The 24727-nt window shown below is 47.2% G+C and overlaps 1 protein-coding gene across 5 annotated transcripts in view; it reads left to right on the top strand.

Annotated features, from left to right (window-relative positions):
• Positions 1–24727, top strand: part of SSX2IP (SSX family member 2 interacting protein) — a 472212-nt gene that overhangs the window by 359198 nt on the left and 88287 nt on the right. For all 5 annotated transcript variants that reach the window (XM_078645587.1, XM_078645605.1, XM_078645619.1 and 2 more), the window contains one exon: positions 17401–17518. In XM_078645587.1, coding sequence (XP_078501713.1) covers positions 17401–17518 — 118 coding nt within the window. The remainder of the gene's footprint in view (positions 1–17400; positions 17519–24727) is intronic.

Below are 24727 nucleotides of genomic sequence, written 5' to 3' on the forward strand. Positions count from 1 at the left end.
TGAGATGAGGCCTAGGCTTTTCTTTCTCTTTTGTACCTACTGCTATGGTATTTTTTATTTACCGAGGCTCCCATTCCGACTACGGGGAATAATACAAGCCATGGGAATCTATGAAAGTTACCAATACTGGGGAATCAAAGTTACAGGTAAGTAACTTGTTTTCTTCTCAGTGATGTTCAAGAGGCATTGAAAGACATATCATTTGATAGGGCAAGTCTCTTTGCTAAGATAAAGTTGATGCTACCTTGGAGATTTTTAAAGCAGGCAAAGTGAATGTCTGCTCTCTGGGACTTCAGACGCCAATCCTATACTATAGACCCTTTCAGAAGTTTAGGGACTTCTTATGAGGTTTACATTTCTGGAAGCCCATCAAACTGATCCAACAACCAAACCTGCTGCTTCGTCAGTACAAAGGCAGGGAGAAAAGGTAGCCAAGTAGCCCCTCACCTACTCTCTCGCCACCTCAAAAGCAGCCGGTTGCAGGACTGGTATCTTCCTTTCCATAGGCCTAAAAGAGCATAGCATCAGATGGTTGGTTCCTATAGATTGTGGAAAGCGGTTATCCCCTACCATTTCTACAAGCTCCTGCCTAGATCTCCACCAGACCCCCTTTAGTCAGAGTATAATCTGTGACTCCTGTTGCATGATGTGTCAGCCCTGCTACAGAAAGTTGTGGAGTTTGTTCCAGAGCTGGAACGTGGGCAGGGCGGTTATTCCTGGTACTGATACCTGGACTTGTGGTTGTTGAAGGAGCTCCTGTCATAAGGTAGGTTTTCTCACCCTCCTCCAGGTGTGGACACAGTAGTGACGGACACATCCACCCTGGGGTGCGGTGTGCATTTGAAGGAACTGAAGATCAGAGGACTTTCGTGGCCAAAGAAGGGCATGTTCCATATGAACCAACTACGGGCAGTTTACTTAGCCACAAAGGCATTATTCCCTTCCTCGTCTGTCAGTCCAGATCTTGGCACACAATATGACTGCAATATGGATTAATACCAAGGAGGGTGGGGTGGTGACTCACCTTCTTTGTCGGGAAGCTTAGAGGCGCTGGCCAAGATCACACCAGTACAGGATCTGACTAGTCACAAACCATCAGGTCAGCTCTAGTTGCACCAGGGCTGACAGCTGCAGTCTGCGTCCTTTTGCCTATCACGAGTAGAGTTGTCATCTACACCTTTGTCTGGAACCAATAGTTTTTGCAATAAAATAAATGTTTATACCATGATTGATTTCAAACAAATGACATCTTTGTTGAAAGAAATAATAAGTCTATGCAGTTAACAATACATCATACAATGATTACTATTGTTGTACATTATTCATGTTCTGACAATAAATCCATGTTCCTTATATTACAAATACAGATGAAGTGTTGTAGAAATGCAGGTCAAAGATGTGCAGCCCAATGCATTTCGGGACCAACTGTCCCTTCTTCGGGGCCACTAAATTAAACAGAAAAATAAAACAAACGTCCTATTTCATAGAAATGTCACAAAGCTACTAAAAAACAGACGACCGAGACGTCTGTATGAGTTGACCACAATGTACAAAAAGTGATAAGACTTTTAAATGGCACATACTGAAAGATTCGAATAGAGTAGCCACCATAGCCAGATATCTTCACCACCTGACAACGAATGCAATAGTGATGGTCATGAAAATACCCGAAAGAACCCCAAAAGAAGTGGAAGGTGAAGGTGCTACGTGGGAAGAGTGCATGCTACTATGGATACGCAAATGAGGAGAGCGATACTGATCAACTGTCTTACAAAAATACACTGATGAAGGTTGACCGTTGTACACCACTACAGGAACGGGGAAATTCCTGCGTGAAACGAAAGCAGTGTTGTGAACAACCGAAATGCATATAGGGAAGTGAGACTATGTGAAATGTGAACACCATGGGTGATAATAAAAATACCTTGATGCTTGGAAAAAGTCCAGACTGAATGGAAAAAAGAAAGACCAGGGTATAAATGCACAGGTGGGAGAACAGGTAAACATGTAAAATTCTGCATGACGATACGCAGAATCAGTAGCAGAAAGAAAAACTCACCGGCAAAACAAGAAGCGTGTCCTCTATGGCGGAGTAAAAATACCGGGTTGAGGGAAATGAAAGACGGTATAACTAAAAAAAACAGAAAGTTACAGTGAGTTCGACAAAGTGCCACTGCTGATGGAGTAAATGATTATGCCAAAGATACGAGCAGCGGGGAAGCTCAAAAACACTCACCGTGCGACAAAAGTGGATTCGCCGTCTCAGTTCAATAAAGTGGGAAATCATGTAAACACAGCCGTGGGTGGCCGCGTAAGTAGTAATTATTTAAGACAGATAGGTTCTACAGGTTGTTTGTAAGCACTACACTTTACCCTTCCTTTTGTTCCTGCCACACAAATTACTGTCCCCAGAGCAACTTACAGAGGACCATCTCTGTTTTGCGCTTGGAAGTACAAGATCTTTTGGCCTCGGGCTACTGAGAGAGGCCTGGAAGTGGCTGGAGCACCAAGGAATTTTCCTGATGGTGAACCACTTGGCAAGATCGTTTGATGCCAGGGAGGACAAGCCCATCTGCTGGTGCCTAGTGGATCTTGAGTGGCAATTATACCAGTAGGTGGTGAGCGATCTCCTCTGACTGGGGAGAACTTTTTCTAGATCTGTTTGCCAGTGCTGAGAACCCAGAATGTCAGCACTTCTTAGTGTTGGAGTTTCTAAGGCGTCTCTTGTTCTGGGATGTGTCCGACTCATGTGGAACTTGGAACCCCTGTATACCTTTCCGCCTGTACTTTAGTAACCGTTTTCTCAAGATCAGGAACGACCAAGGCCAAGTCGTCATGGTGGCTCGGATTGGGCACGGCGAGTTTGATATCCAGAACTCTTTGGCTGAGCATATGTCCTCCGATTCGGCTGCCCCTCTGAGATCGGATCTGCTGTCACAGCAACAGATTCAGAAAAGGGGGTGGTGATGAACAGAGTGCCTGAATTAAGCAGACCACTCTTACCCAGTCCAAAGATCAGGGCTTGATCCATCACCGTTTTTTAGCTCACTGCACCATCCCAGCTCAGAACTTGGCTATATGCAAATTAGTCTGTTCCTGTCCCAGTGCATGATGGGAACAGGGCAAACCAAACTACCAAGCCAATTCTTATACTGGGAAGGAAACAAGCTTCCGGGGACCGGTTTCTGCCATTTCAGGCGTCGTCGGCCCGGCTTGCTTGAATCCTGATGGTGCAATGAGCAAGGGACTCATATCTGAGTATACCCTTCCACTCATATGGTGGACAAAATGATTCAGAAAAGGGGGTGGTGATGAACAGAGTGCCTGAATTAAGCAGACCACTCTTACCCAGTCCAAAGATCAGGGCTTGATCCATCACCGTTTTTTAGCTCACTGCACCATCCCAGCTCAGAACTTAGCTATTGGCTGTTCATCACCACCCCCTTTTCTGAATCGTTTTTGGCCACTATAGGTGTGGCAGGGTATACTCAGACATGAGTCCCTTGCTCACTGCTCCATCAGGATTCAAGCAAGCCGGGCCGACGAGGCTGAAATGCCAGAAACCGGTCCCCGGTAGCTTGTATCCTTTCTGGTGAAGAATTGGCTTGGTAGTTTGGTCTGCCCTGTTCCCATGATGCACTGGGCCAGGGACAGACTAATTTGCATATAGCCAGGTTCTGAGCTGGGATGGGGCAGTGAGCTAAATAGCGGTGATGGATCAAGCCCTGATCTTTGGACTGGGTAAGAGTGGTCTGCTTAATTCAGACACTCTGTTCATCACCACCCCCTTTACTGAATCGTTTTTGGCCACTATAGGTGTGGCAGGGTATACTCAGACATGAGTCCCTTGCTCACTGCTCCATCAGGATTCAAGCAAGCCGGGCCGACGAGGCTGAAATGCCAGAAACCGGTCCCCGGTAGCTTGTATCCTTTCTGGTGAAGAATTGGCTTGGTAGTTTGGTCTGCCCTGTTCCCATGATGCACTGGGCCAGGGACAGACTAATTTGCATATAGCCAGGTTCTGAGCTGGGATGCGGCAGTGAGCTAAATAAGGGTGATGGATCAAGCCCTGATCTTTGGACTGGGTAAGAGTGGTCTGCTTAATTCAGACACTCTGTTCATCACCACCCCCTTTTCTGAATCGTCACAGCAACAGGGCAGAATTCTGCACCCAAGACTTTGCAGTCTCCACCTTCATGCTTGGAGATGGAGCAGCAACAGTTGAACTCTTTTGTCCTTCCTCCGGGGTAGATTGTTGACATCTTGGCAGTCAGGAGTCCCTTGACAAACTGTATATCTGAAAGAAACAGTTGGTTATAGATTCCTTACCTTAAAATTACCCCCAGGCATCAGACTGGATTCTGAAGGTTTTTCGTCAGCAGTACCCCTAGGCATCGGAAGGTGGTGTAGGTCGACTCTGCGTCCGTCGTTGACGTTGCGGTAGCTACAAAGACGCCTCCCTCGTGCACTGATGTCAGTTCTTTCTTTTTCTGTGTCAGTTCTTTCTTTTTCTGTGACAGCAAGCGCAGATCGGGAGAGAGCAGTACCCCCAGTCACTTTTTGACTGACTTTTTTGCGACTTTTGTCGACTTTGTTTTTGAGTCGTACATTGACTCCTGGTGCATGACTAACCTCCTGACAGAGATGCTTCAGCCATTAGCAAGTTCTTCAGAGCCCTTGCTGCCGTTCATTGAAGCGCTTACAGACCTCCTTTTGGGCACCAGGGGCTCTTGTGGATAGGGTGAATGCCTGACGCCACCGCCTGGCCCCGGGCGACCCCACTTTCCTCTCCCAACACCCCACCCCTGGGAGCTTGATGGTCCAAGCCTCTACATCTAACGGCGTCTTCGCGACTGCTCCACCTGAGAGGGAATCCAAAAAGCTGGAACAACTTCGGAAGAAGATGTTTTCTTCCTCCAGCTTGGGACTGCAGTCGGTAAACACTGCATGTCTTTTGGGCCTTTATTCCCACTCTGTGTGTGATACCGTGGAGCAAGTGCTGCTTTAGTGCCCGGGTGAGGCCCGGGCCATGCTCTCCTGTGCAGTTGCCGAGGGAAGAGATGCAGCAAATTTACCATCCGTTGTGGGGTGGATACTTCTGACGCACTTGACAGGATGATTTCCACATCAGTAGCCCTTCGACGCTACGCCTGGTTGCATTCAACTGTTTTATCCGGGAACGTCCAATTCACCCTATGGACATGCTCTTTGATGGACATCGCCTTTTCGGTGACAAGGCAGACAGTGCGCTAGAATGCTTTAAGGACTCTTGGGCTACGGTCAGGTCCTTGGACCTCTCTACCACCCGCCCTGCGCAGTCTGCCTTCTGCCCCTTTCGTGGCTGCAAAAGGGGTGCCACACTACGTCCCGCCCAGAGGCACAGGCTGGCGCAGGCTGGTCAGCACCAGCGCAGCCGGTGACGTGGGAACCACCGGCATGGATCTGGGGGCAGCGGGTGGGCCAGTACACCACAGCCCCTTCTGCTTCAGTCTCCAAACCCTCCTAGTCTGACCTTCCAGGACCACCAAACGCCAGTGGGTGGCAGGATCCGGTATCACTTCCCCTACTGCCGCACCAACACATCGGACAGGTGGGTTCTGCAGATAGTCCAAAGGGGCTACTCCCTCCCCTTTGAGACTACAATTCCCTCCATGCCACCTCAGTACCATCGCATGTTGGAGGATCAACAGGAAGTTTCAGCACTTTTGGCCAAGAGGGCCATCGAGCATGTTCCTTCTCCAGACTTAGGTTGTGGCTGCTATTCCCACTACTTTGTGGTGCCGAGGAAGGACAAAGGCCTGCGTCCTATCTTGGATCTCAGGAACGTCAATCGCTTCCTCCGGAAGGAGAAGATCAAAATGTTAACGCTCGCTCAGGTCTGGTCTGCCCTCAACCCTGGAGACTGGATGGTAGCATTGGACTTGCAGGACGCTTATTTTCAAATCCCCGTCCTGCTGGCCCCAGCATTACCTGCGGTTCATGGTAGGCCACGAGCACTTTCGGTTTACCGTGCTCCCCTTTGGCCTTACCAGCTCCCCTCGGGGGTTCACGAAAGTGATGGCGGTGGTCGCAGCTCATCTGCGCAGATCAGGGGTTCCAGTATTTCCCTATCTTGACGACTGGCTGTTGAAGGCAGGCTCACCCCAGGCTGTCGTCTCCCACCTCCAGACTACGACCGACCTCCTGCATTCGCTGGGGTTCTCCATCAACATACCGAAGTCACACTTCACTCCCTCTCAGAAGCTCCTCTTCATCAGAGTGGTTCTGGACACGATGCAGTTTCGGGTTTATCCTCCCAAACAGCGAGTCCGGGATTTTCGGACTATAATTTCGATCTGTCAGCCTCTATCCTGGGTTTCGGTCAGGATGAATCGGAGCCTGCTGGGTCTCATGGCCTCCTTCATCCTGCTGGTCAGATGGCAAATGCGGGCTTTGCAGTGGGACCTGAAGTTCCAGTGGGCGCAGCATCAGGGGAATCTGTCAGATTGCGTCCAGATCTCGGAGGCACTTCACAACAATGGCATTGGTGGCTAACGAACCGGGATTGGGTTAACGGCAGATCCCTCTCCTTTCCCCAACCAGAACACAGTGGTGAAAGACTAATCCCTTCTGGGAAGGGGTGGCCACATAGGAGAGGTGGAGATCAGAGGCCTCTGGTCTCCAGAGGAGTCCAGGCTCTACATCAACTTTCTAGAGCTTCAGGCGACTAGTCTTGCACTCAAAGCATTCCTTCCCACTGTCCAATAAAGAGTAGTGCAGGTGTTCACGGACAACACCACCGTCCTGTGTGACTGCAACAAACCAGGTGGAGTGGGATTGTGGACCCTCCGCCTCTGGACATTGCTGGAACATCAGGGCATATCCCTGGTGGTTCAACACTTGGCAGGTTCACTGAACGCCAGGGCGGACTAACTCAGCTGCAGGTGCATGATGGATCACGAATGGCGTCTTCACTCGGAGGTGGTGCAAGGTCTCTTTCAACAGTGGGGAAAGCCTTGCTTAGATCTATTCGCCACCAAAGGGAACGCGAAATGTCAGCAATTCTGCGGGTTGGAATTTCCAAGGCACTCGCTCGGTGACGCCTTTAGTCGCTAGTGGAGTTGCGCCTTTCCGCCTATACCACTTCTGCCCAGAGTGCTGAAAATCAGGTGCGACCAGGCCTAAGTCATTCTTGTGGCTCCGGATTGGGCACGAAGAGTCTGGTATCCCAAGCTGCTAAACATGTCCATTGATTGTCCGATCCGACTGCCTCTTCGGGGGGGGGGGGGGATATCTTCTGTCGCAGCAGCAGGGGACGGTCCTTCAACCGAACCTGTCCATCCTCCACCTCCTTGCATGAAAATTGAGCAGTGACAGTTGCCGTCGTTGGACCTGCCTCCCGAAGTCTGTGATGTAATCTTGGCAGCCAGGCGTCCCTCCACTAAGACGTTGTACGCCTGCAGATGGAATACATTTGTGGCATGGTGCACAGCAAATGCTGTGGATCCACTTCCTGCCCCTCTTTCTGAGGTTCTCTTGTTCCTCTTACCTTTGGCCCAGCAGGGCTCTGCTCTGGGCACTCTTAAGGGCTACCTATTGGCCATTTCAGCCTTCCTCAGGCTCCCTGATAAACCTTCTCTTGTCAAGTCCCCTGTTGTTACTAGATTTCTTAAGGGCATCACTCATCTGTTTGCTCCTGTTCCCTTCGTAATGCCCCAGTGGGACTTCTTTTATATATTTATTTATTTATTTATTGGTTTTGTATAGCACCTGAATCATCTCCGAATGGGTATCTCTGCACTTCCGGACGTACAGGAGAAGTCTGGTGCAAAAGCAAATCTAAAACAGCAGTTTTCAGAGACTTTCTAAACTGAAGAAGGTCCGGGCATTGCCTCAGCGAGGTGGGAAGCTGATTTCAGGACAGGGGGGCAAGATGCGAGAAAGCTTTCCCTCCAGTCCTTGACTTCTTGTCCCGAGGAACCACTGGACGAGATTTGGAACCGCCGCGGAGATCCGTAGAGGGGGTGTAGCCATTAAATTTCTCTACAAGGTAAACTGGGTCGTTACCATACACCGCCATATGGATGATGCAGCAAACTTTAAACTTTATATGTTTTCGCACTGGCAGCCAATGGAGCTGTTGAAGAAGCAGAAGTGAGGCCGTTCTGTAAGGGGCATTTAGTTCCAAACTGCGTCAGTGGTCAGTGTCTTGCATGGCTCTGCGCTTCTGGCTTGGAAAGTAGAGTACAGAACTGATGTCAGCACGCAAGGGTGGCATCTATGTAGCTACCCCGACTACGATGCCGACGACGGACGCGGAGTCGACCGATGCCACCTTCCGACACGCAGGGGTACTGCGGATGAAAAACTTTCCGGATCCAGTCTGGCGCCTGGGGGTAATGCTAAGTTATCTATAACTAACCTATGTTTCTTACAAATATATCGCTACCGAAGGTAAATAATTTGTTCAACACTGTTTTTGGATTGATGTAGCACACGCTAGACTGATGCCCTCCAGGGCAAATTATCTGATGTTCTCTTGATTTTCTCTCGTTTTTGTCTCTTGCCCGGCAAAGTTTAGCTGTGGCACCGTTAGATTCTTTAGGTCCTTTCGCCCTCCTTGCGTTTGCCAAGTCAGCCCTCCTTGTCTAAATCGCCAGTTGTGATGTGTTTGTATTTTTTATTTTTTAAGGGCTTTAACATGTTGTATCTTCATCTTTGGTGATGCCCCAATGGGATCTATCAGGCCATAGATTCCTCGCTGATCCGCCCCGTTCTGTAGCTGGACTCTATTGCTTAATAAGATCCTGAGTCTAGGAAAATACACACTGATCGCAACCCATTCTCCCTTGAGGCTCTGTATATGGGGCAGCCTCAAAAGCAGCGGACGTCCACACTCACTGTGGAACCTATATTGGCCCCTCACATAATCTCCTGCACGGGACAGTGTCCGTGCAGAGCTGCACGGCACCACTTGACAGTGCTGGGAAGTTTCCAAATCCACTGTAACACCTGGGGAATATTCAAAAAGTGAGGAAGCTGTGGCTATAATAGTCTCCATTAGAAAGAATGTTACTGAAGGGAAGTAGCTTGTTCATATGTGTCATTTGTGTTTGAAGGTAGTATGGGTCTAATTCGGAGTGCATTTGTATTAGTGGATAACTGTAAGTTAATTACGTTTTGTAGAGTAGAACTTTGTCACGTCCAAATTGTGCATGATTCTGCTCTCCCTATGGATGCGAACAAGGTGCACTGTTAATCTGCTAATGCTGGTTGATTTCTCAGTGTCATTGTTTTTTCTTTTCATTCTTAATAAACTCGTCTAGCATTAAGGACTTAGAAGTTATTTCCTCTGTGCAACCGTTAAAGTTTTGTGGAAGCAACCTCTGCATCCTAAGTCCAGGCGATCTTCTACCTCCCATCCTCAGTCAGCTGGATCATGTCTGTATGCAAATGTTCTGAATCCCTTTCTGAGCTTGTGTGAAAATGTAGAAGTAGTGTGTTAGGCACAGGCATGCAGTATTGGAAAGAAGAGACTCCAATTACCACCCCCACCACCACCACCACCCTTTCTCCACCCTGATTGCCAGTTTAAGACTTTGTTTAGTTGCACATGCACCTCATCTGAATCAACCCAAAGAGTTAAGTGCTGCACAAACACTGCTGTTGGGCCTATTGCCATTTTGCCACATTTTACTGTCCCAGTCTGTGGCTGTTGTTTGGATCAACTCTCCTTGCCAATCTCTATGCAGAATGTGCGGCATTGGCATGCAACCCATCTCTGTTTATGAGGTGTTTTGTGATGGCCAAGCCCTTGACCACAGTTTTTGTTCATGTTTCTCTTTTCTTGGACCACTGCTCGAACTGAAAAACGTCTTGCTCCATTGAAGGGGATGTGAATTCAGATAAACACCTTGCTTTCTCTGGCCAATACAGGGAAGGAGGGAGATCAGCACATGCAGGAAAGGGGAGAACGCACTTGTTTTCACTAATATTATTTTTATAGAGCACCCTACTAATCGAGAGTTGCAGAAATACAGGGAAACCCCAAATACTAGAGTATCCCACCTCTCCTAAATCTCAGCCTTTTTCATACTTTTTCAACATTCAGCAGGCATCAGGGGGCCCAGACATGATACACTGCATAATTATCTGGGAGCAACAGGAGGTTGTCATCCTAGCAACAAGTGAAATGCTAGCTTCAGTCTTCTTTCACAGACCTGGTGGGAGGATAACTGTGATCAAAGGTATCAAATTTGAGCCGCTCTTTGCAAAAGAAAGGTCCTCGTGGTAGAATATGGAGCAAATTGGCTTGTAGCTCTGAGATGAACTGGCCATATTCAGAGTATGCCTGGCACTCAAGCTACCTCTCCTTCCCTCAGTCCTAGTTTATATCCCCTTCTCCTTCAGGAAAGACAGTCACGGTGCTTGCCTTTGATTTAGTCCTTCCCTTTGCGCCGTCAGCAGGTGAACTTATAATTTCATTACAAGACAGGAGGCTACATTATGCATTAATCCTTTAATGCAGCTCTCACACAGCCGCTTACGTCACAAAGAAAGAACAAGAACTATATGACATCACAGTGTCCATAAAGGCCAGGTGCCAAGGGAGATCAGCCTCTTTTAAATGCGGCTCTCCAACAGATAAGTTGACTTTACTACTCTTTGCTTTTCCAATGTGTTAACTCTTGATATTGTTATTGCTACTGAAATAGTTGCTGATGTTTATATACCTTTACCGCTTATTGAACAGTTTGCCCTTACATATGTATCATACTGTTTATATTTCGCCTAGATATATGCTATGCTAGTGTTGACCCCCTAGGAACTCGTGTGTTCCCATTTACAGCGTCTGCGCTACCCTACTGTAACCCCCCAAGACTTCCAATCTTTGGTTGTCTTCCCCGCCTGTGTCTCTTCCCTAAGTAACACCTGTACAACGACTACGCGCCTACTCGCCGACCGCCCTCGGCTTCCTCGCTACCCCTCAAACCTCCTCAGGCTCTTAGGCATGCCCTGAATCCTAGAATGGATTATCTCCATTGCCCGCTTCCCCTCACCGCCCGTTGCCGCTCGCGCTGTGCTCCGATACCATCCCGGTATCTTGCGCCGCCTCACGCGTCCCGCATTAGAGGAATGACCCTCGGCAGCGGCGGCGCAACGCCCCCTGCCTCCTAAGGGTCATTCCTCTCCTCCAGCACTGCCTCGAGCACGTCAGTTGCTGCGAGGCTTTCGGGGAAACCGGCAAACACACTGCTTCGGCTAATTTACCAGATAAACCAGGCAAACTAAGCCAAACTAGGGCATTCTCTGGCGCAGGCACAACCTTACTAAATAAAAATAGGAAAACGTGGCATTCACACATAAAAAAAAAAAAAAAAAAAAGGTGAAAGAGAGCAAGATAAGAGGCAGATTAAGCCTTCTGTCCCTACAAATGTCGGATATGGAGAGTGAGGACGCTACTGCTTCCTCTCCCTCTCACAATAGCGACGCTTTCAAAAGCTTCCTGAAAAAGGAAATGAGAGCATGCATGCTCGATACCTTTAGCGAGGTAATGTCCCGTAAAAGGACCCTCAGCGACCTTGGGCAACACCCTGATGACCCTACAAGACTCAAAGCACCTAGAAAAACCAAGCACACTATAGATAGTCGTGCGGGGAACTTTGGAGGTCCAAGCACCTCTCTGGATTCGGGAAGCCTTAGCGCTCCAAGAGGCATTGGTGCCCCTCGCGGCACAACTAGGCTGGGTACCCCTGGCGGTACAACTCTGGAAGGTGTCCTAAGCGGCACGACTGGTCACGGTGCTAGTGCTCTCTCTGATACCTACTCTGACCTGGAGGAAACCTTTGAGGAACCCTACGACGAGTTCATTTTCGATCCTAGCGATTATCTTTCCGACTCGGACCCCAACTCCTTCCCAGATCTAGATCCCCCTCCCTCCTCCAAGGACTCCATCCTTGACCCCCTAGGGGGAGAAATGTTTTCTCCGGTCAACATCTCACGCCCCAATAGCTCTAAGTGGTCCCCCCAGGAACATGTCGGCAAGTTTATAACCAAATGGTTGCGAAACTCCTTGGAAATTGATGAAAGAAACATCATGCGCGCCGAATGCCCGAGACCATGGATTGGTGACAAGGTCTGCCAGACCCCCAACCTTGACCCAGACCTCATCAAGTTCCTCTTTAAACTGGGTAAGGACCCTAGAAAGGGGCTCGAAAGAGCCTTTAAATCCTGCCAGGACCGTCTACTAGACATCCTAGGCCCTCTCACCAAAATCCTTAACCTTGCTGAGGAGTCCTATATCTCAGATACCCCCCTCGACACTGCGCTCATCAGGGGTTGGAGCCAGAGAGCCATCGTTCTCCTAGGGAACGCCAATTCGAGCCTCAACATGGAAAGGAGGAAAACCGTCCTAAACAGGATTAACCCCAAACTCGGGGACATGGCCGATAAAGAACCTTCCTCCGAACCTCACGGCCTACTCTTTGGGCAAGACATGATTAAGTCAATTGGCAGATACGTCGCGACCTTTACGGCGCTCGACAGGGCCCAGAGCAACCTGAAAAAAGTATTCCCATCTAATGTTTTTGACCAGGCCGGAAGAAGGGGCCGTTCTTTCGGCCGTGCCAACTTCCGGCCCTATAACTCCGGCAGAGGAAGAGGTGGTGCAGGAAGAGGATACTACCCCTCGAACAAGCAGTTCTACCCCCAACGAGGAGCTCGTGGTTCCTGAGGCAGAGGCTTCCCCTCCCGTGGAGCACCTAATACCAACACCTCAAGTAAGTGCCCTCCTTCCCCCCTCCCCTCCAAGGGTCGGGGGAAGGCTCAAATTGTTTTATCATGTCTGGGAAAGTTATACTCAAGACCCGTGGGTCCTACAAACCGTCCGTGGGTTCACGATAGACTTCGTGGACATTCCTTACCAATCCACGACCCCAAGACCCCTGGACCTCCCCCCGGAGCACCTAGCTATCGCCAAGGAGGAGGTCTCCTCTATGCTAAAAAAGGGAGCCATCATCGAGGTTCCCTGGTCACAAAAGAATTTTGTAAGTACCCTCTTCTTGGTAGAGAAAAAGGACAAAGGCTGGAGGCCTGTCATAAACCTACGGGAAGTGAACAAATACCTGGTCTATCGCCACTTCAAGATGGAGGGCATCCATCTCCTCAGGGACCTTCTTCTCCAAGGAGATTGGCTAGTCAAGCTAGACCTGAAGGACGCCTACTTCACTATCCCTATGGCCAAGGAACACCAATCCTTCCTCCAATTTATTTGGGACGGACACCTCTACCAATTTCGAGCCCTCCCCTTCGGCCTCTCTTCCGCCCCTTGGTGCTTCACCAAGGTCATGAGAGCCATCGTCTCAATCCTCAGAGCAAGAGGGGTTCGCCTAATTATCTACCTGGACGACATCCTTATCATGTCTCAAACCCAGGAACAAATCCTCGAAGACCTCAGGGTCTCCATGGAGTTGATAGAGGAGCTCGGCTTCATTATAAACAGAGAGAAGTCGATCCTGACTCCCTCAAAATGCCTGGAGTTTCTAGGCTTCACCGTGAACACCTCAAGCTGTCTTCTCTCACTCCCGAAGAAGAAGATCGCGAAAATCAGAAAAGAAATCAACTTTGTCCTGAAACACCAATCGCTTTCCCTACGAGAGTTAGCCAGACTCTTGGGTCTCCTTTCCTCTTCGATCCAAGCTATCTTCCCGGGCCCTCTAAACTACCGTGCCCTCCAGAGGGTGAAAGCCCAAGCCCTCCGGTCCGGTCTCTGGTATGGGGACAGGGTCTCTCTGGATCAGCCAGCGAGATTGGAACTCGCCTGGTGGCTGGACAATTTGGATGCATGGAATGGAAGGGCTATCTTTGGCTCCACCCCAGACTTCGTCTTGGAATCAGATGCCAGTCTCCATGGCTGGGGCGCTCGCCTCCTCGACCAGGACACCGGCGGAGTTTGGACCCCTTCCGAGTCCTCCCACCACATACATTTTTTAGAACTGACCGCTGGACTTTATGCCTTGATGAGTTTCAGACACTCACTTCAGGGCAGGTCTGTCCTTCTCAAAATGGACAACGTGTCTGCGGTCTCTTACATCAACCGTCTCGGTGGCACGAGGTCCGCAGACCTATCGGATCTGGCCAAGAAATTATGGATGTTCTGCCTAGAACACAAAATTTCTTTGAGAGCAGAATACCTCCCGGGGAAATCCAATATTTCAGCGGATTGGAACTCGAGGTTCCTCCTAGATTTCAGCGACTGGAAACTCGATGTGGCAATCTTCGATTCCCTGAACACTCTCTGGGGTCCCTTCGACGTGGACCTCTTCGCAAGCAGGTTGACCTTCCAACTCCCCCAGTATTTCAGCTGGATGCCAGACCCGGGTGCTCTAGCTGTGAACGCCTTCCTCCAGCCTTGGGCTCCCCTTTGCCCTTACGCCTTTCCCCCTTTTGCGATGATTCAGAGGGTTCTTCAGAAGGTGAGACAAGAACAATGCTCCCTTGTTCTGATAACCCCCTTTTGGCCGTCTCAAGCCTGGTTCCCCACTGCTCTGGAACTTTCTTGCGACGTTCCCCTCCTGATTCCCGCGACTCGGGGCCTCCTCCTAAACGCAGACGGAGAAGACCATCACCTGGTCGCCTCGGGGAGTTTGAACCTTCTTGCCTGGAAAGTGTCAGGCAATCTCACCAACTGTCTGGACTTTCGTCGTCTGCTCTCACTCTCCTCGGAGAGTCATGGGCACCAGGGACCCATTACAGATACAATAACATCTGGAAGAAATGGTCTAGTTGGTGCCTGGAAAGGAACCTGGATCCCGTGGAGGCTCCTATAGTCTCTGTTGTTAATTTCCTCGTTGAAATCTATGATAACGGCCTCTCCTATAGATCAATCAATTGCTTTAGATCCGCAATTTCAGCCGGCCATGCCCTTGTCAATGGTAAAACGGTAGGTAAAAACGTTATTATCTGCAGAGTCCTTAAAAGCATTCGTCTCAAGAGACCCCCTCGCCCTAGATACCAATCAGTTTGGGATGTTAAACTACTGCTTGATCTTTTTTGCTCATGGCCTAATAATTCTCTCCTTAACAGGAAATGTCTCTCCATTAAGCTTGCTTCCCTCTTATGCCTAGTCTCTTGTCGCAGAGTTTCCGATGTAAAGGCTCTCGACGTCTCTAATAGATGTTACGACATGTTTGGTGTTAAATTCGAAATATCTAGAAGGACTAAAACCATGTCCGACTTTATCTTCTACCCTCGTTTTGATTCTCACCCAAAACTATGTGTCGTTGATTGCATGAAGGAATACGATTCCAGAATGTCCGACCTTCGTCCTCCTGGTGCAAATCAACTTTTGGTCTCTTACGTTAGCCCCTTTAAACCCATCTCATCCTGCTCTATCGCTAGGTGGGTTAAAATTGCTATGAACCTTGCTGGTATCGACCTGTCTAAGTTCCAGGCTCACTCTCTTAGGAGCGCTATGGCCAGCAAATCCTTCTGGTCTGGTGGTAAGTTGGATGCTATCCTTAAATCCGCTGATTGGTCTAACGCCTATACCTTCGCACATCACTACTGCAAGCCAATTGAACACGTTTCTGATGCAGTTATTCAAGGCTACCAACATGCATAATGTAGCCTCCTGTCTTGTAATGAAATTGCGATTCTCCTATTACCATGACCAGAGAATCTGGATTTCATTAAAGACACGGAGGCTAACATTATCCCTCCCGTCCCTCCCTGAGGGCAATTGGGAATGTTATTTAATCTGGTTTACAGTCATTTAAGTCTTGCAATGCTCTCTTATTGTGATGTTTTGCTCATGCTTCTCATGAAGTCACTTTCCTTCCTTCTCCTTGATTTACCTCGTCTTTCCATTTCAGACAATTCTAACTGATGAATCTACTTGGAATTCAAGATGGTCTCCAGTTCCTCTTTCAAGTTCAAGCTTCGTTCCTCCGTTTCAACTTCTCCTGTCTCTCGAGGCATTTATAAGAGGCTGATCTCCCTTGGCACCTGGCCTTTATGGACACTGTGATGTCATATAGTTCTTGTTCTTTCTTTGTGACGTAAGCGGCTGTGTGAGAGCTGCATTAAAGGATTAATGCATAATGTTAGCCTCCGTGTCTTTAATGAAATCCAGATTCTCTGGTCATGGTAATAGGAGAATCGCAATTGTCTCATAGGTCCGCTTATATACAGAAGCAGTTTCAATTAGCAACAAGCCAAGTAGCCACTCCGGTTTAAAGTTACACTAGCAATTCTGGAGGGGTCCAATCCAGGCCAAGTGCATCCAGCTAGAGAGGTGGTGTAGGTCTATATAAACTAGTTTTCCAAAATGTATGTTCTCTCCAGTTACCTTGATAATGACAAGCATCCTTGATGACTTGGAAAGATAGAATCATGTGTGCACTTTTTTGCTGACTTTTCGAGATGTTATTTTAGTCCAGTGGTAATTGGTCCTAAAGACTATTCACTCCTTTTTATTATACAGTTAATTAAAATCGTCACATACAAGCATCATATTGATACTTAATAAAATTTAAGGATAAAAACAAATGTATCCACATTTATAAAATCTGGCAGTACGAAATAAATGTCAATTCCAAAAGCAGCATTTCAGGTTGATGGCAATATATCACAATTAGCCGTTTAGTCCAAAAGGGAAGTGTATGGTATAAAAGACAATAGCAAAAAGTGTCACAATGCTTATTACTGATGGTTAACTTTCTTCACCGTTCATTTGTGCAATAAGAATAGAACTTGTCAGTTTCTTAGTGCTGGGCATTATGCAGTGCAGTGAAAATAATATTAACAAACTTCCCAGCCCTTGCTAGAACTTGGGCTTAATTATTAATGAAGCACAAATCAGATGCTTCCCTGCAATGTCTCAGTAACTTTTCCCGATAGACTGGGACCAGTATATGTCGACGATCATTGGCAAAATGAGGGCAACAGCAGAACAGGTGTAACCAGGACTCATGTGGATCATTGCAGAGCCTACAAGTTACCTGACCGTTCCTCTGAGCCCACAGTGGGTTAAAGTTGTTAATTGGAGAGTCTGTGATTGGAGAGAGTAGTTAAAATATAGTTGAGGTTTCCCCTTGATATACGAGGCATCCAGAGCTGTAAGGAGTGGTGTTTTGGGAAGCCAAGCAATATCTCTCTTGAATGACACTAGATTAATTTGGCTTTTTATTGTTTTTTCCACGTTGGTCCTAAAGACTATTAACTGTAACCAAATACTAATTTATGAGATACTATGGGTAAAACTACAGGAATGAACCACAGTAGGCCAATCAAGCCTGATAGTTGTGAACGGCATTTGCTTTTTGTTTTCGCATTTGAAATGGTTACTAAGTCAAGTGTATCATTTCACTTTGAATTTGAATCTTGCATTCATATTTTACTTTTTTCTTTTTTTTCTTTCAGAGACAAAACTTTGAGGAAGATAGAGCAGCCTGGCTGAAACAACAGTTTTTGAATATGACTGCTCTAATTGAGTTCAAGAATCCTGAACAGAGAAAATCTCAGTCTGCTTTATCAGGAAGTAAGTGTTTATCAAAAGCGTAACGCTGTGAATTGTTAAATGCAATGTAGGAGAACATTCCTAGGCTAATTTATTTATTTATTTACTTTGTTTATAGAGCGCACTGTCACCTAACAGGCATCCTGACGCTAGCAGACTCAGAGTGCAGTATAAAGGTGTGCCCGAAGCAAACTAGGTCTTGGGAAACAACCAAGTTTTTAATCTCCTTCTAAAAGGAAAGAGGTCACTGACTTGTCTCAGCTCTAATGGGAGGTCGTTCCAAAGTTTAGCAGCTGCTACACCAAAGGATCTACCGCCTGATTTATCTTTCCTGAACCTCGATATCTTAACCAGTCTCGCCGATGAGGAGCGGAGGCTTCTCGCAGGAACATACCACTCAAACTTTCTCTGCATAGAAGTAGGCCCCAGCCCATGCAGGGCTTTAAACACTAGACAGAGGGACTTAAATTGAACTCTGTCTCAACGGAAGCCAGTGCATTTCTGCCAAGGACGAAGTGGAGGAGGACCTTCTAGGCCACCCTAGGGCTAGCTTGGCTGCCGTGGGCTGAATCCTCTGACGTCTGTCCTAAAGAAATTTTGTGGACTCAAGCAGAAGGGCATTGCAGTAATCTAATCTGCTAAGAATGGTGCTATGTGCCACTAACGCACGTGCATGAGGGGGCAACAGAGGAAAGACTTTCCGCAGTGATCTGATAATGGCGATACAACAAGCCACCGTTTTCGTAACCTGAGCCTCCATAGTGAGTTTGTTGTCAAACATAACTCCCAGATTACGGACTGTTTTAACTGGCCGAACAACAGCCGAGGTGTCGGTGGGCCTGAAGTTACTGGGCATCACAGAAGGAACCCTGTCCACTGAGCAGTAAAGCACCTTGTTAAATTGCAGCGAGTTTTCCTTCAGCCAGAGTGCCGTGTCATGCAGGCACCTATGAAACACTTTGTGAGGTCGATTGATCTCCCTCAAGGGAGAGAATCAGCTGCGTGTCAGCATAATTTACGATGTTAATATTATGTTCTTTGATGACCGCAATCAGGGCTTTCATATAAATATTAAATAAGATTTGGCTGATTGCCGAGCCCTGTGGCTCGCCATGCGAGATGTTGGTAAAGGCAGATGGATAAGGGGAGAGGGACACTGCTTGCTGTCTATCCAATAGAAAGGACTGGAGCCACCTCAAAGCACAACCCTTCACCCCCACCTCTCTGTCTTCTCAACAGGGTCCCATGGTTGACTGTATCGAAGGAGGCAGACAGGTCAAGCAGAATAAGCACAGCTGCCCGACCTCTGTCTGCCCGCATCCGAAACTCGTCCATCACGGTCACCAAGGCTGTCTCAGTGGCATGGGCAGGCCGAAAGCCAAACTGAACCTTCTCCAGGAATTTATGCTGTTCCAAATGCTTAGAGTGCTGCTAACCACTCGTTCCATAATTTTGGCCGGAAAAGGCAAAAGAGAGATGGGCCTATAGTTCTTAAGGCACTCGGAGTCAAGAGAGGGATTCTTTAGCAGAGGGGTCACCAGTGCTTGTTTCCATTGGGACGGAACCACTCCGTTAGAAAGAGATTGATTACAGACCAAGTGGCGTGTGGGAAACAACTCCGCCTGAAACTCTTTCCAAATTTATGTGCCACAGGATCAAGAGGAGAACGAGAAGGGATACCACGTGCCAACCTGCTAAAATCCTCCACTGCCAGAGGCACAAACTCAGATGATTGACGGCCACACATTCAGAGATGGCACCAGAAGCCTCAAAGCCACTCTCCACAGTATCATTAATACCCATAGTCTCTATAGTTACAAACGCAAGTTACTGGTGATCCCCCACAATCTTAGATTTCCAAGTGTCCTTTTGAAGAAAGGTTAGTTTCGCAGAAGGGAGCAAATGGATTTATGTTGTCAGTTTTCTAGACCATAATATTAATCTTTCATTCCCCAGCATTAAGTCTCTATTAGATTCACCTGCTTAAACGTTCCCAGTCAGCTGGCTGGATATCCTTGGTAGATCAAGTTCGAAGCAGTGCCTAATAAGGCATTTGTATTGAAAATGGCCTTAAACCACATATAGCCTATTAACCTTCTTTTATGACCCAAAGGCTGACCAATCGGATGGATATGCGGTAAGCTCTGATAGAAGATCCAGCTACAATATTTTCAATCGCTCTTTGGTTTGAGAAATCCTCACAAGCTCTGGCACTTATGCAGAACGAAACATCAACATCTTCAAGCTCAGCACTTTAAATTCAAGAACATGAATCTTCTTTTAGACTTCTCTAAAAAGTCATACACTCCAATTTCTAAAGTGTTTTCAGGTCTACTTTAGCATGAAACGAAGGCACAGTGTAAAGGTCAGTCAGTGGTGCCTGCTTCATGGGATGAAATCTCTAGCTTCTTCAACTTCAGTGCCATTTACTCTGAAGAAACCACTTTATAAAACCGATAAAAGACCTGCTTTGCAGTGATTATCTCCAATTCCCTTAAAAAAATGTATCACCTCTTATATGATGAAAGGTTCCTCAAAAATGAGTACATTTTATCATATTACTGCTCTCCCTTATGCACCAAACCTGGCATGACAGTCTGCTAAACCGGGTAAGTGGGCCATGTTGTCATCTGCCCATGTGACTACAAGGCTATTATCACCATTGGCTGAGAAGAGTAAGAAGCTATCTACTTTGCAGTCAAAACTATTGTTCACAATGTCAACAATTTCAGTACTGTCAAACCATCAATTTTGGTTTAGTCAGCAGGCACTAAATCTGATCCAATGCCGGTTTTACACTGCTCACCGATTGGAGCCTAAATCAAAGCAGATGATCATTCAGACATTAGTAACCTCTCTGGTAGCAGATAAAGATCAGTATCATAATGCAGAAAAGTGTGTTTGAAGCAGTTGGTTTTCTTCTGCCCTCTGTGTTGCCAATTAAGTCTTCCATAGTGTCTCCTTAGGAAATTACTTCTCAGCTCCCAGCATTTTTTCTTTAGGGACAAATTCTGGAGTGATGAGGATAAAAGCGAAGACCAAATTGAAGCCTTTTATATTGAGAATGAGGATCTGGAGAATCACATTAGACTACTGAATTTGGCGTTTCACTAATGACAAATGGCAGCATGGGACATATTTAATTCAGAGCTCGACAACAAATTACCTCTGTTCTCATGCACGTGGCATGCCCAGAATCATTTGGTGAACCATGTGCTAAAATAAGTTTTTATATGCATATCTTTAGTTTACTCTAGTTTCAAAACTGCGTCACAAGTTGAAACTGGAACAGTAGCAAATGCTTATTATACTACAAGTCTCAGAGCCCCTTTCAGAGGGCCACTGCGCCTGCAGGGGTAACTGCATCCACCCACAGGGGTTTGGGCGTTTTACTCCAGATGTCCTGGGCTCAGTCTACTACAGAACCCGGGCAACTGGGCCAAGTACCCTATTCCTGTACTTGATACTGTGGTAGCTAAGATAGAGTAATCCAAAGCTCCCTCCAGGGAAGAAGTGTGAATACGGGTTAGTCAACATGACTCCTAACACAGAGCTTGCAGTAGTGTCAATAAATCTGTGTCCAGTCAAATACTTATCTTTATTAAAGAATTATATTTATAACTAGGCATTCAAAGTAGTATTTTGACCTACATAAACAATAACACATTCCCCTTGAAATCGGAACTCTAGTGTTCAGCTGACAAATCCCTGTCCCACGCGGTCTGTGTAATGTGGTAGAGGTTATTCTCCATTCACTGGAGGCCCCATTAAGGGAATGCTCACCATCTGGCCTAAACTAAAGAGTCCCCTCCGACTCTTAGCAAAGTAGTGAAAAATATCTTTGCCTCGCAACACCATTTGCAGCAAGACCCCTGGGGCCAGTAAGCCAGCAACCAGTCTTACCCGCTCCATCAGCGAGGAAGCTTGAAGTTTCTCAGTGGGTGCTCTGACCATGGGCACAGACAGTGCTCCGGTCCTGGTGGAACAGGAGGTTGCACACGAGTGCGCGGCAGCGCCCTGCATGCAGGCTCTTTCTCCTGAGCTTTTGTGGCCGGCTCCAGCATCTATCTGAGGTGCTACTCCTGCACAGTAAGTCTGATGCACCCCAACGTTGGCTGGGAGGAGATGACTTGGATTTGGATGCTCCCAGTCAGAATCCCAGCGATTCATTCATGGCATCCTCCTCTGCTCATGGGGGCACTCTGCACAATCCTGGATGCCCAGTGGTGACCCACGGGGCATGGCATTCACAGTCCTCGGGCGACTGCTTGATGCTCAGCAGTCCTTGATAGCAACAGCCCCTCCTGGCATACAGAGTTGTCTACCACTACCGGCCAAGGCTCCGAACCTCTCCACACTGTAGTCCATACCATGGCATCCTCTCCTAGCATATGGGGGTCAGTGCTAAGCTCCGCACATGCCTCGGCACTTGTACTCTGGAAATACTTTCACTGCAGCCCCTTCTGAAATACGTGGGTCCTCGCATCAGGTACCGGGCAGGCTTCACTCTTCCGTGCACGGCACTCTGATCACTGCTACCTTCACAGCAGCCCTCTCCTTGCATACATGGGTCACCGACTAAAATCTGCGCACGGACAACGATTCAGTCCGTGCAGAAACAGTCTCATCACCCTGGAAGTCTACTCTGTTGGGCTCACAACTGGACCTCACTCCCTCCAACACTCCTCTTCCTCACAGGGCACATTGGTCTTGGCAAGCAGGCAGGAACTGATGCTCCCGAACAGGTGGTCGTAGTTTCCCTGGGTGATGTCCCCTTAGCCCGCAGGGAGACCGGGAAGCAGACAAGAGTTTGGGTTCTTTACCTCCCTTTCTTATGTTTCATTTCCAGACACCAAATATGATTTAGGGGCTGGGTCTTTGAAGTTTTATGTTGAGGTTCTGCTTCTTTTGAAGTATTCTCTTCTCCTCTTGATAGTTGTGTCACAGCAGGAGTGACTCCAAAGCTGATAGTCCCACAACACAGGCCATGGGAGTGTCCAGAGTTCACACCTGGATCTGAGACACATTGCTATGTTCATCAAAATATTAATCATTGGCTCTAAGCCCTACTATTTGATTTCCTTATCAGTTCCATCTCCTTCCTGAGATGTGTCCAGACCCCTTCCTTGTGATCTCACACTGAATGAAAGGGCAACCTTTGATGTGTACAGGGGGAATCTCTCCCTCTCCCCACTCCAGTGTGTCCCATTCAGTTCACAGAATTGCAGCAATACACAAATCTGTCTGAGGGTAATTCATCTACTAATGTTTTCCTCAGGCAGGCCTGAGCCTGTCAATATGGAACAGTGTCCTCCATACAATGTAAAATTACAGGCACACTCTTGCTCAGTGCACATACACAGCACACATTCTGCCTAGTACTATTACCTCCATGTATTGTGCCACCCCAAGCGCACAGCTTCTATCGGGAGAGGGATGTTGTGACGACTTCACTCCACTCTTAAACAGCTCAACTGGCTTCCAATAGAGACAAGAGCTATTTTCAGAACTGCTTGCATAATTCACAAGGTTCTACACATGGATAAACCAATCTACATTAAAAAAAATCTATCAAAAACCAGACAAAAGATACCACTCCAAAGCTCAAATAGCCTTCTCCTGATTCCACCATAATTCAAGAAGGAGAAATCCGTCTCTGGAAATGCCCCCAGAATCTGGAACGCACTACCTCAAGACCTATGCAACAATCAGTCCTCCTCTTCTCCCCCCCCCCCCCACTTCAAGGTGAAATTGAAACTCCTTCTCCTCAATAAATATCTCATAAAATTGGCCCGCGTGGCTACCTACAAATTCAAGACTAACCCTCAGCACCATTATCCTGGTAAAACTCATATGCACCACTTCTCCCCGCCGCCAAGTGGCCTAGCCCTAGCCATCTCCTCCATCCACTCAACTGCACGCCACAGTCCACTGTTATTAATTTGGTTCTATATATGTTTACTTATTCCCCATGTAACCCTGTGCAAATGTAACTGTGTGCTGCTAAAACACTATATAAATGATGTTTCTACCTCAAAAATATATCGGCTACTGATCCTAATGTCTTCATCCCTTTCGTTTATGTACTGCGATTGTCTTTATGCCTATCCCACTATGTTTTGCTACTATGTGCCATCAAAACAATATTTGTATCTATATGCTGTTTCTACCTCAAGAATGTATCCATTCAACTGTCTCTTTGTAGGTCTACTTTTTCCCTGTGAAACCCTGTGCAAATGTAGCTACGTGCTGCCAAAACATTATTTATATGTGCGGTTTCTACCTCAAAAATGTATCGGCAGCTGATCCCAATGCCTTCAATCATTTTGTTTACGTACTGCGATTGTCTTCATGCCTAACCCAAACTGCACTGTACCATGAGCTGTTAAACCAATATCAATATTTGCAGCTGTTTCTACCTCAAAATGTATCCGCTACTGATACTAATACCTTCATGTGTTTTGCTGATGTACTGCCATTTGTGCCTCTACCTTCAATTTGTAAACCACATATTTACTGCTATGAAATTATTGTGAAGCTCTCTGATGCATTTGAGTCAAGTTTGCACTATGTAAAACTCAATAAATACAATTAAAAAAAATATAAACCTACTCAACACACACATTCAATGTGTGCAGTGCTCAGTACTGTAGCCTTCCTTTATTGTGCCAAGGTATGCTACTTACAAACACACGCACTGTTAGCATACACCATCACCATCATGTGCTGCCCCTTCACCCTTCATGAATTGAACATTTGGCAAGCACACATAGACCCAGCACATGCTTCACTGCACAGCACTACATTTCATTCATTGCATTCCTCTCCAGTATACATGTACACTGTATGCACACTCACTGTGTAGGCACTGCTCTATTCCTGTACTTTACCGTCTCAGGCACACATACATCTAGCGTAGAGTCACCACTCCTGTTTTGTGCAGCACTTTATATCTATCTGATGGAGGCCCAGGGTGAGTTAAGCACACAGCAGCGGAACTTAAAAAAGTTGCAAGAGCTGGTAGGCCTCTCTCCAGTGGCACAGGTTAAACAGGACTGTTCACTCCTACTGATGACTACGTGGTATGCTGCGACCACTGTGCTTGAGCTGCTTAACTCATGGTGAAGACAGTAGCCATTTGGTGGCTCTTTGGGCACCCTTCCCAGTCCAACAAGACCGCAATCCATGAGACAGGCCTTTGTCATGGCACACATGCATGATCTGGGTTTG

Source organism: Lissotriton helveticus, chromosome 1_1, assembly GCF_964261635.1.
Source record: "Lissotriton helveticus chromosome 1_1, aLisHel1.1, whole genome shotgun sequence".
NCBI lineage: Eukaryota > Metazoa > Chordata > Amphibia > Caudata > Salamandridae > Lissotriton > Lissotriton helveticus.